The sequence below is a fragment of the Chrysoperla carnea genome, chromosome 1 (assembly GCF_905475395.1).
Source record: "Chrysoperla carnea chromosome 1, inChrCarn1.1, whole genome shotgun sequence".
Taxonomy (NCBI): domain Eukaryota; kingdom Metazoa; phylum Arthropoda; class Insecta; order Neuroptera; family Chrysopidae; genus Chrysoperla; species Chrysoperla carnea.
In genome coordinates this window covers 42975950-42988251 of record NC_058337.1, presented here as the reverse complement: position 1 = coordinate 42988251, position 12302 = coordinate 42975950, and the positions used below count along the sequence as shown (strand labels likewise).

At 28.1% G+C, this 12302-nt stretch overlaps 1 protein-coding gene across 1 annotated transcript in view; it reads right to left on the bottom strand.

Annotated features, from left to right (window-relative positions):
• LOC123305123 (protein dachsous) overlaps positions 1 to 12302 on the bottom strand; it is a 471584-nt gene that overhangs the window by 4763 nt on the left and 454519 nt on the right. Inside the window, exons 11-12 of the mRNA XM_044886752.1 lie at positions 10845 to 11968; positions 10232 to 10537 (exon numbers count right to left, since the gene is read on the bottom strand). Of these exons, the coding sequence (XP_044742687.1) occupies positions 10232 to 10537; positions 10845 to 11968 (1430 nt within the window). The remainder of the gene's footprint in view (positions 1 to 10231; positions 10538 to 10844; positions 11969 to 12302) is intronic.

The following is a 12302-nucleotide window of genomic DNA, read 5'->3' as shown; positions in this document are numbered from 1 at the left end:
AGGCAAATATTTTTTCTATGTAAAAAATTGAATTCAACTATAGAATAATACTTTATATAATAGCAAAATTCATCCAAAGTATAAAGGTATAAGTATTATATGCAACATATATTATGAATGTATAAGTAAAAGTATATCGTATATTGAAGATATAGAAGAGAAGGCAATGAGGATTTAGCCAAAACTGGTTTTTGGTAAACTGGTACCCATGCTACGTCAAAAACTAGAATTGACACTATAAAAGCAATGTTAAAGACGTGGCATGGAATCTGCCGTATAAATATATAATATATATCTATATATTATTGTAGACATTGTCCCAAAAAATAAACAAAAATAGCCAAATCAAAAAATAAAAATAATACAATAATACGCAACCAAAACAAATAAATGTGAGTTTGTGATTTTGTTTTAAGTTTTTTTTTTCGTATTATTATTACAATGGCGATAATTTTCAAAAATTTGTTTAAAATATAACTCAATAGAAATGAAATATATTTTTGCTCAGAATAATGTAAACAGATAAGAATTACTAACATAAAAAGAGGATTTTTGTAATATCTTTAAAATTATGTACATCCGTTAATATAAATGTATATAAATATATTTATAGAGCAATCATTTAAATAAAAAAGTAATTAAAAATTTGCATAAATTTCAAGAATTTTTATTTAATTTTGCAAAAATAATTCTTTCATAATTATACTATGGTTATACTGAGATTAATTTACAATTTCTGAAAAACAATTGAATAGAATTTTTGGTTAATAAATGCAAATATTATCGTTATTAATAGTACATAGCCTAAATAAATAGGCTATGTACATAAATGGTTATCGAGTGATATTAACAGTCGTAGAAGAACTTCTTTAAACGATTGATTGCTTTAAAATTCTCTGAACAACAGCAAACGATTAAAGTGATAGGTGAAATTAATTTATTCAAACCTCAAAAGGTTAATTAGATCAATAGAGGTTGTATTAAGTATTTTATCCAAAAGATTAAGAATTAATGCGGATAGTAAAAGAAAATAATTCAATAGTTAATAGTTATACAAGTATGATGGTTTATGATTGCATTTTATTGAGAAGAGTATGGTCGTTTATTTTTTTTATTATTTGCCTCTGCACTTTTAGAATTTAATTATTCTTTTCTCTTTAACGCGTTAATACTTTTCTTTGAAACTATAAAGTATTATTTAAATGCAAGATATTTAAATATAATTAGCAAAAAAGAGTCAATTAACAGTCAACCAGTCTGTTTAGTTTTTTTTTTTTTTTATATATACCTTCTACCTTTACCTACCAAAATAATTAAATTAGGAATACGATTCAAGTTGAACTACTTTTAATGCAAAATAAAAGAAAAAAAAACACAACAAATGAAAAGATTTTTTTTTATTTTAATTTTTTATCTAAAAATATGTGGGAAATAATTTTTTTTGTTTACTTTATAAATTCAACTCTTGTCATAATTATTTATGATCTAAAACAAGTGATGAAGAGTGATGAATATTAAAGTAGCAATTTAAATGATTATTAATTCCCACACATTCAAATAAATATATTAAAAAAAAAATCAATTAAATTGCGCCCCTGTAACAACCAAATAATGTGTAGAAGTCTACACATTTAAAAATAAGTAAACGAATAAAATAAAAAAAATAAAAAAAAACAAAAACAGAAAAAAAAAACACAATATACGAAAACAAAATAAATAAATAAATAAATAAATAAACATTTGGGGAAGACGTATATAATACGTACAAACAAAGTTGAACAAACAAACAAATAATGAAACAAAACTCGAAGAACTGATAACAAAACAAAACAACAACAGCACAGAAGAAAAAAAAACACAAAAATTGTGGACATGCGAACAAAGATAGGAGTATCATTAAAGATAAAGAATGAATAAAGAGAAATGAGATGACTCAAAAATAATAGTGAGTAGTAAAATAAACCACTATGTATGAAAAGGTATATACAAAGAGGATAAAGATATGTATAAAGAATTCGGAATTATGATTATTGTCTAAAAGAAAGATGAATCATACAAATATGCAAAACTTCCACATTCGTCTTACCTAACTCACTCCGTATAGCAAAATAATAAACGACTGTGATTTGTGAAAATTTACTTGATAGTGCAAATATCTTTCAACTTAACGAAAATATGTGCAAAAAGAGGGACTGCTAAAGTCTAATAAGCAAGAGGGGAATAATAAAGCCATAGGCATAATTTAAATAATGCTTAATATTGAATTTTAGTCAGACTAAAATGCATCAAAGGTGGCAAGGTCGAGATTGCCGAAAAGTGTTTGGATACACAAATATTTTGGAGCAAAGTAATGCAAGTAGTCTGGAAGAGGCGGAGGAAATGGATTTGGTGAAAACAATGCGAACTTTGCTGAAAGTTTGAAAAGATTCGAAGCAAAGGTTTAAGAGTGATTAATATAGATTTCTAAACTATTGATTTTCCTAATCATCATAATAATATTTAATGTTTATAAACAATTTTCTGGAGCGATTTGCAAAATTAATTAATTAGTGCGGGGTAATATGTGAATTTTCCATGTGAATTATTTATTTAATTTTTGGCATTATACCCAGTGGTGAATTTAGGTTCGAGGTCGTCGTATGCCCCGTGCTATGCGGAAGTGATAATTGAAACTTCTAATTTTCAAATATTTAGTATTTTCTTATGAATTTTTATAAAAGAGGGAGAGCGAAAAGTAGTAGAATTCAATCTCAAAGTTCGCGAAAAACTTAATTGAACCTTTATGAATATTAGTAACTTTTCCGCCTCTTATTATGCCTAAGGTTGTGAATTTATGTTTAATGCCGAATTGATATATTATTACGACACATATATGTAACAAAAACATATAAAATCGAATGATGGAGAAGACAGTTTTTAAAACAGAATAAATGTGGTTGAAAGGAGGGACACATTTCGAAATGATCCAAACTTTAAATACAAAATATACAGTGTGGATAAATGTTATCTGTTTATCATGTATATAATCAACAACAAAAATTTTGTTTGCCAAAAAAAACCGAAAAAAAAGTTTCTTATTTTTCTTAAAAAATGAGACACATGTTTATTCCACTGAAATTTCCTTGGTAGGAACAAGGAAAGATCAATATGGGGCTTTGTATTAGCATAGCAAAATTTATAATTTTTAAATAAATTAATTATTTCTAATTTTTATGCAAAGATAGATGAGTGTCTAGAGGATGCCATAGACTATTTTGTAACCTGAGAAAAACTTAACTCTTGCCTGCGGAAAAATTCCTATTAAAATTAAAAATACAGTATATAAGATTTGCTGTGCTCTTTTCATAATGAAAAACTATCTTATTGTTAATAAGAAATTAAAGAAGTTCTTAATCCTACCAAACCCTCGCGTTTGGGAATTTTAATATTTTAGTTCAAAACCCCAAAAATATATTTATCACATATGCACATTACACACATATGCATATTACTCACACATTCATATTAATGTCATTATCCATATTTAAATAATCGTTTAATCTACATTACCGGCTAAGATATATAATAAACTAGCATGATACCCGCCCGTTTCACTGGGCTCAAAAGTTAAAAACAACGCTTTATAGCCTCCACTTCTCTTATGTGCACAGTTTTCAATTTTGTTAAATGTAAAATAGTCAAAATTCATTGATCAGAAAAGTTGGTCATGAATGGTTTGACATTTACATTTTTACAGAATACTTTTTATTTTATTTTAATATTGTTTTAATTATTTTTAATATATCTTTTTAAATTATAGCTCATGTGTTATTCTGAGGTATTAGCTATATTGCTGTACAGTTTTATTAAAAACCATTCGCTAGTTTAGCGTGAAAGCGTAACAAACAAACAAACAAACATCCTTACATTCGCATTTATAATATATAGAGATTCGTTAATTTCATTCACAGATGGCAAAACTATAGTTCATGATATACCATAAATAATTGTTTTTTAATTTTTAAATACCAAGCTGTGTATCATCTGATATTTTTAATCAGAGAAATGAAGGAAAATGGGAATTATTGAACAATATTGATTAATCAGTCTTTCAAAATGAGAATCACGCTAGTTAACTTCTGTTTGCATTTTCCGCACTTCTATTTCCCTGCGTATATATTGTATGTCAATGTTTAATGAGAATACTCATTAAATATGAAAGTATATAAATAATTACGGATAGTTTCTAAATTGAATAATTGCATTGTATAAATTGAACCACATTGTAAATTGGAACATAACAAGATAGTAATGGAACCAAAACCAAAATCAAAGCAAAGCAAAGCAAACCAAAAACCAAAACAAAAATATATAGATGGACTTGTTGAATATAAAGGTACACATACACAATTGTAATGTAAGTAAAGATGACAGACGGGCCACTTTTCACTTAAATAAATAAATAAATAAAGAACAAGTTAGTGTATATAACGAAAATAAAAATAAAAATAATAAAAAAAAAAACAGCGGAATGTTTAAAATTTCATTGTCAACATAAGATGGTATCACTAGTAAATCTTTTCGTTAACATGTCTTCTTAAACCAACAACCGAAAATACGAAACAACGAAATACTGTATTCCTATATATGTATGTATGTATGTATATCTGTATTTGCACATACATATACTATGTGTCTGTGTTAGCACATACAAGCACATACACATGGTACAGGGGGTCACTAACAATGCGAACAAAGAAATTTTAATTATTGTAAAAATTCGAAACCGATCGGTGCAGATGTTTCGGAGAAATTTTGCTCACCGACTTTTAAAACGCTGTTTCGAGAAAAACGCGTTTAAAGTTTCAAAAGACGTTTACACACAAATTTTTTTATGTGATACGTTTATCTTTTTGAATATTTTTCGGATCAAATTTGAAAATTCTAACTGGATATAGTCGCATAACTCAAATAATTGTTTATGAAATAGTCCATGGCTATGCAGTAGCCCAAAGCCATGCAATAGGTCATAGCTATGCTGTAGCCCACTTTATCAACTCATTTTTCAGCATATTTTTAATGATTTGAGCCTCTGTTAGGTTTGAGATTCGAATTACTTTAGTTGCGTTCTTCAAAGCCTTAAATGCCTCTGAATGATTAGTATCAAGTTTGTACTGCCCAAGGGATAATTAGTTTCCAATGTGACGTTTTTAATATTATGATAAATGAAATTTTGAAGGCGTAAATACTTATTCAAGTCTTGAAGTTTATAATATTTCTCAACATAATCGAGCGTATATCGATTCATTTCGATCGTGCCAATTTAGAATTTCTGATAAACAAAAGACGACTTTAGAGATCCGATTGGTGATATAATTCCCCGTTTTCTGATGAGTTATAAAGATATATGAGCTGATGCCTACTTCTTTAAAATGGATACGGATGCCAAAGTTAATACACGAGTCGATAGATGAACATGGCTTACAGGAGCACTCACTTCAACGTAGTGTAATTAGATGGGAATGTCTTAACTTAATTCGTCAGGCGTTCCTATGCACATAGGTTATGCGCATATTTTTTTGTAATTACCACTTCGGAAGTTTCTTTATTTGGGAGAGCCAAGTAAATACGCCAAGCATGTATCAAAAAAATTAAATTGGTATGTTATCTTAAACTTCCGGTAGGACATTCTGTATATGAACGTATGCGTACACTATTCTAAATAAGAGAATAATTGTAGCGAAATCATTTTGTGGATATTCAGGTTACTTGAGATTATCGTTTTCCGCGACAAGTTATTTGAGACAATTGTATTCCTCAGGCATTAGGAAAAAATAGGGTTTAAAAGATGTTTAACTTGAATTTTTTCAATGAAATTGAAAATTGATACTAATTCACTGAAGAAGCGGTTTTTCGTCTTCACTACTCTTCAAATTCAAAATTCATTTCTAGTTTGTTAAAATTTAATGCTCCTTTCGATTTCGGTATACCAATTGAGAAAGTAATTCGATTTTTAGTTCAAGTAAAGTCTACAAACTTCGGCGATAGATTGACCAAATTTCACTAGGCCAAAGAGTTTAGTTAAAGTCTTGTATACGGATCCCAAATAATTGGGCAGAAAAATAGTTCAAACAAAAGTTATTTCTTTTAAAATTATCTTTAATTTGTGTCTTGTAAGACTTCTGGCAGAAAAATCAACCGAGATATGCTATTTCAAGAAACTTGTACAAGTGTATAAAAGTTGCATAAACATATCGAAAAGCGAACATTTTATCAAAAAAATATGATCACACAAAATGAACCTTGTAAAAAAAAGCCTGGATTTTTTTTTCCGGTAAGGTTACGGCTCATTTAATGTAGAAGTTTTCTGCGAAAGCTTTCAACGGTCAGTTGTCGAAATATAGAAACTTATTCGGTGTTTGCTTCTTATATGTTATCAAGTTCTCTGTTTAAAATTTGCAGTCGAATGTTAGGATTTTTAAGCCTTTTGCTTCAAAAATTTACATTCTATAAAGTAAAATCTATCCAACAAATTTTTTTCTAGTAAGTGAAATTTTAAGATATTGAAATTCCCCAAAAAATGGCTTTTAAAGAAATGGAATTCCTTTGAAATTAACAGACTTATTATAAAAAAGCATGTAATTACGGTCAAAAGATCGAAGAAGATATCTTTATTTTGGGCTTTGTTAGTTTACACACTAAGGATTTTCGAGCATTTTTTTTATATACTTTAAAAAAAGATAGTAGATACCGAATAACTTGCTTGACTATATGTCTTTTATCAATCATAAAATGCTTTCGCTGAACTGAATATTGCCATAATTCAATTAGTATTGCTCTTACTGAAACGAACGGAAAACGAAAATAAACACTACTGAAACGAAAATAAACAAAATTTGGATCATATTTATTGTGCTATATTTCTATAAATGTCATTCTTTTTGAGAAAATAAAGAAAATTTCTTCTCACTTCAATCTTCTTTCATGGCAAATATATTTTATAAATTAGGCTTTAGCAGATATTAAGCTCTGCTGACAAGAAAATTGTAATTGTGCACAAATACTTGTGCAAAAAATTGTGGAAAAAAGTTAATAGTTAGTTAATTTGTGTAACAAACAAATCTTACAGCTCACATTTTGCCCACTTTAATTGCAATATTATGGCACCAGTTACCTGATATTATGTTTAAATTAGAAAATACGCTGGAGAATATTTATTTAAAATTTTGGTGGGAGCGGTGGGAAAAAATGCAGGTAGTGAAATTTCTATTAAATTAAACTTCTTATTAAGTTAGTTTTAAATAAAATAATAATTAGAAAAACTAATAAAACATGATTTTATCGAAATGTGAATTAACAAGTTAAGATAGAAAATAAGAGAGTTAATTGTTATATACCCTGCTTATGATTTCATTGTTTTTGAGTTATCGTGGCGGACAAGCTAGCAATAGGTATATAAAATTGTCTCATTGAGTGGTTTTAAGAACATCTTTACCACAATTTACTTGTCATCTGCTCGAGTGACTTACCTTTTTAAATAAAAAGAAAAAATTTATCCGCTTTTTTGCATTCAATTTTAAATAACCTTTTAAAATAACTTTGTACTTTTTAACCTATATTCCAATAAAAGTGTCTTTTGTTAGTTTTTACTACATTTTTGTTTAATCAATTCGAAATATATCTTGATATTTTTTTAATTAATCGAATTAAGTAGGAATTACATATTTTAAAAAAGATTGTTGGCTATACGCATAGTAGTTGCGATTTAAATTGGTGGTAATGATTTTTGAAATACATTGTATTTTATACAAATGTGTATAATATTTTATGTGTTTTAGTAATCGCAGAAAATATTTGCTTGTAGTGTTCGGTTGTATGTGTGTATATAGTGAACATAACAAAATCGTTAATTCTTATGGTATTTCATAAATTTAGCAATTTAGCCCCGTCTCATTTTATTTTGTCTGAATGTATGTGTGTATGTGTACCTATGCGTGTGTGTGTGTGTGTGTATGATCATTATTATTATTTTTACTTTTCATGTGTTTATTTTTCGTCTCTTTATCACAAACTAACTACAACATAAAGGTAATTCTAATAACGATCTGCCATAATTTTTGTACCTTAAAAAAAACGGAGAGACCGCGCGGCGTAACCACATCACTGACTGCATTGTAGTATATATGTGTGCATTTTAGCAACACTTACACTACACCCAAACAATTTTATTGGAATTTTATGAACTTTAATCAGAGAAACGAAAGATGTCTTGGAAATATATACATTTTTTTCTTTTGGTTTGCATTGCAAATTATTTAATTCTAATATTTATGGAGATTTTAATACCTTTCAAATAGTTATAATAATTTTGTATATAATGATTCGGGTTTTTATTTTTTTTAAATACAAAATACCACTACTTAACGTTGCCAAATTAAACCGTATGATCAAGAATTTTATATTTTACAAAAGTTTTTGAAATATTATATTATAAAACAATCGTAAAAAAAATACTTTAGTTTTCTATAAAATATATGAAACAAATTTAGAGGGTATTTGGGTATTTAAAAACGGATTTTTGTTTAAAATCTTATATTTTATAAAGTTTAGGTATTTAAATCCTTGTTTCTTTTAAATTTGATATATTAGAAAAAATTAAATCGCAGAGAAAAGAAGAGAAAGATTTAATCAAATTCTCTAGCAGGTGAATTTTAATTTTAAATACAATATATCAAAATTTAATATGAGCCTGGTACCTTAAAGAGTAACGCTAATTTGTACATTCACTGTTCTTTCGCATTTTCCTAAGATAGTGATAAAATTCTGCTCAAATACTTAAAGGGTTTGCTAAAAGGCAAAACCGGAACTCTTATAATTTAATAATATTTTAAGGCTTATATTTCCTAATCTATTAAAATGTAGAAAAAAAAAACATTTTTATTTGATTTTCAAAAATTTACCCAACATATCATTTGCGCAGAATTCAATAAAGGGACGAGCGGACAGGTCGAAACTATGAAGATTTTCTTTTTGCTATCTGGTACCGGAAGGAAAAAGGGGTATGTAACTAAAATTTTATGAGGATTATATTGTATAAACAAAATCTTGGTCGTTGTCTCAAAAAATGTGAAAAACTGTCGATATGGCTTTATTCGTTTGGAATTGGCGGTAGCTTATAATATTGAACCACCCCATTTTCTGTAAAATGCTAAAAGGGCTAGTTTTTTGGATTTATTTTCTTAAGTAATATTTTAGACTGAAGACTAGTTCAGTATACAAAATTCCAAAATCATTATATGGATGCGAAAGAGTCGTAATATAAGGTATCAATTTACATATACAGGGTGTCCCATGACTCGATGGTTATAGCTTAAGAGTGCATTTTCTCAACAATTTTAAGTCGAAAGTGCCTTTTGGACTTTAGTCCAAAACCTAATACTTAAGGAGTTATGGGCACTATTGCATTTAAACAATAAAGTAAAGACATTGTTGAGTAAAGTAGTTTAATGTTTTATTAATTAAAAATTTTCGTACAAATACTATAGCTGATATAATTCTGCACATTTTCGTACAACTTTCTTTTAATTTAAGTTTCTACCATCAAAATTGGCTGAAATACGCTACTCTGTACGATTACTTTATTGGTTAAATACAATAGTGCCTATTGGATTTTGGACAAAAGTTCAAAAGACATTTTCGACTAAAAATTGTTCAGAGAATAAACTCTCAAGGTACATCCATCGAGTCACGGAACACCCTGTATTTACGTAACATTTGATGAGCAAAGGGAATTTGCCAACTTCATTAACAAAGCTTATTTATTTTTAATGATTAGGAAAATTTCCAATAATTTGGTTATAATTCGGCAGCAATTTTGTGGAAAAATTTTTAGTAAATTGATAAATTCACAAATTACGATTGTATTTTTACTAAACCGTTGTGCGTCAGACCTTTTATATAACTTCTTTGGAAAATTCAAATAGCATTTTCTATCAGTGTGAATAAATTATGTAACCAATACAAATTTATATCTGAGGGACAAATAAATGAGTCACATAAATTATGAGCAAATTTTAATCGACGGTTTTCTTCTTTGAATTTGTTCGTATTAATTTTTAACATTGATTTAAAGGTTTTGGTGTTTTTGGAAATTAAAATAAAAGAATAAAAAACACATAAAAAATATTAAAACAAAACAAAACCAAAAAATTTTAAATGATAAAAAAACAAAATAGAGAATAAAAAGACTAACCTGGTAAAATTGCATGATATGCTGGTTGTTGAAATACAGGTGCATTGTCATTCATGTCTGTCACACGTATTGTTAATGTTGTATTGGCCAAATGGGCAGTATCTGATGCAGTTACACGTAAACTATATTCTTGACGTGTCTCATAATCTAAATGACGTCGTAATATTATTTTGCCACTATAACGATCGATTGTAAATAATGATTTTGCATCATTATCCACATTATTAGCAAATGCGTACGTTAATGTTGGATTTGTATCCACATCATTCGCTGTCACCGATGTTAAAACTGTTCCAACTTCTGTACCTGTATACAAATAAACATATATTCTAAATAATATACTCAAGAAAATTGTTTCAAATAATTACGGGAAAATTCGCAAAAATATCTTTGTTAAAAATGTCTCTATGCTAAAATAGTTTTCAAAATAACATAAAGTTTATGAGTATTTTCCGTTAATCAAGGAACTGGAACTACATTCAGTACAAAATCATTTGAAGTGAAATAAATGCCTATAATAGCATTTGCATGCCTAATTTGGGGGGGGGGGAGTAATTATGATTTTAGTTATAGGTTTTAATAAATTTACTAAAACAAAAATATTTGAACTTACCTTCACTGATTGTAATAATACTGTGGGGTGGAAATGTTGGACGATTATCATTAACATCCACAATATTAATTCGTATTGTTGTTGTTCCAGTCATTTGTGGCACACCCTCATCCGTTGCAATAACTGTTAAACGATATGTATCACGTATTTCACGATCCAATACAATATTAGTTTTAACAATACCACTGAATGCTGGTTCAATAATAAATGCATTGTCATGATTTCCATCAACAATATGATACAACAATTTAGAATTCGATCCTTGATCAGCATCTGATGCAACAACTTGTATCACAAATGTACCCTTACTTTTACCCTCCCATACAGCGGAATTATATTGTTGTTGTGTAAATCGAGGTGAATTATCATTTTCATCAATTAAATTCACTAGAACTTCTGCGTATCCAAATATTTGTGGATTACCATCGGATTGAGCTACTACCGTTAATTTCATTTTGCTTTTGTATTCATAATCTAATAATTTTGAATTTTTTACACGAATTACACCAGTTTCGCCGTTAATTTCAAATACATTATCTTCATTTCCAGTACCCAATTTATATAGCGTATTTTGTTTACGACCATCGGATCGAACAGCTGATACTTTAACCACTTCTTTACCCGTATATGAATTCTCTAACAGACTAACATTGTAACTGGTATTTTGAAAACGTAATGTTGGAATATTTTCTGGTATATCACCAATTGTCAGTTCGATAAGTCCTATTGACGACTGTGGAGGATTTCCTTTATCACGGGCTACAACTTCAATTCGTATAATTTTTCCATTTTCATTTGCTAAACTTCTGGATGCGGTTAAAATACCAGTATTTGGATTGATACGAAATTTTGAATTGACATCTTCATTCGATAATGTATACAGAATTTCAGCGTTAATCCCTTCATCGGCGTCCGTGGCAAATACTTTGATTAATGTTTGACCAGGTTGTGTATATGCAGGAATTTGTTTACGAAATGGATATTCAATAAATGTAGGACGGTTATCATTCACATCAGTTATGACTATTTCGATTGGAACTTTTTGGGATCGCGCATTATAACGACCGCCGTCTGTTGCAACGATATAGAAATTATAACTGCTTTTCTTTTCACGATCGAATGATCTGTAAATAAATAATTATTTAAATGAGAATTGGTTTTTTGAAATATTTTATTTAAATTTTTCTGTTTATTTAACTGGACACATAAAGGTCCGTATATAAAAATGATATACTAAATTCAAGAAAGAACAAACAATTTTTCTAGGTAGCAAATAAAAAATTTCGAATTTATTTTTATTTGTCTATGTGTTTACTTATTATATGGTAATCCGGTCTTTAAGAACACAAAAACTAATAATGTTACCAATTTCGAGTATTGCCTAATTATAAGGATTCATTTACGGAAATTATTTTATACAAGAGATTATGACTTATAATATAGAAATAAACGTTGTTA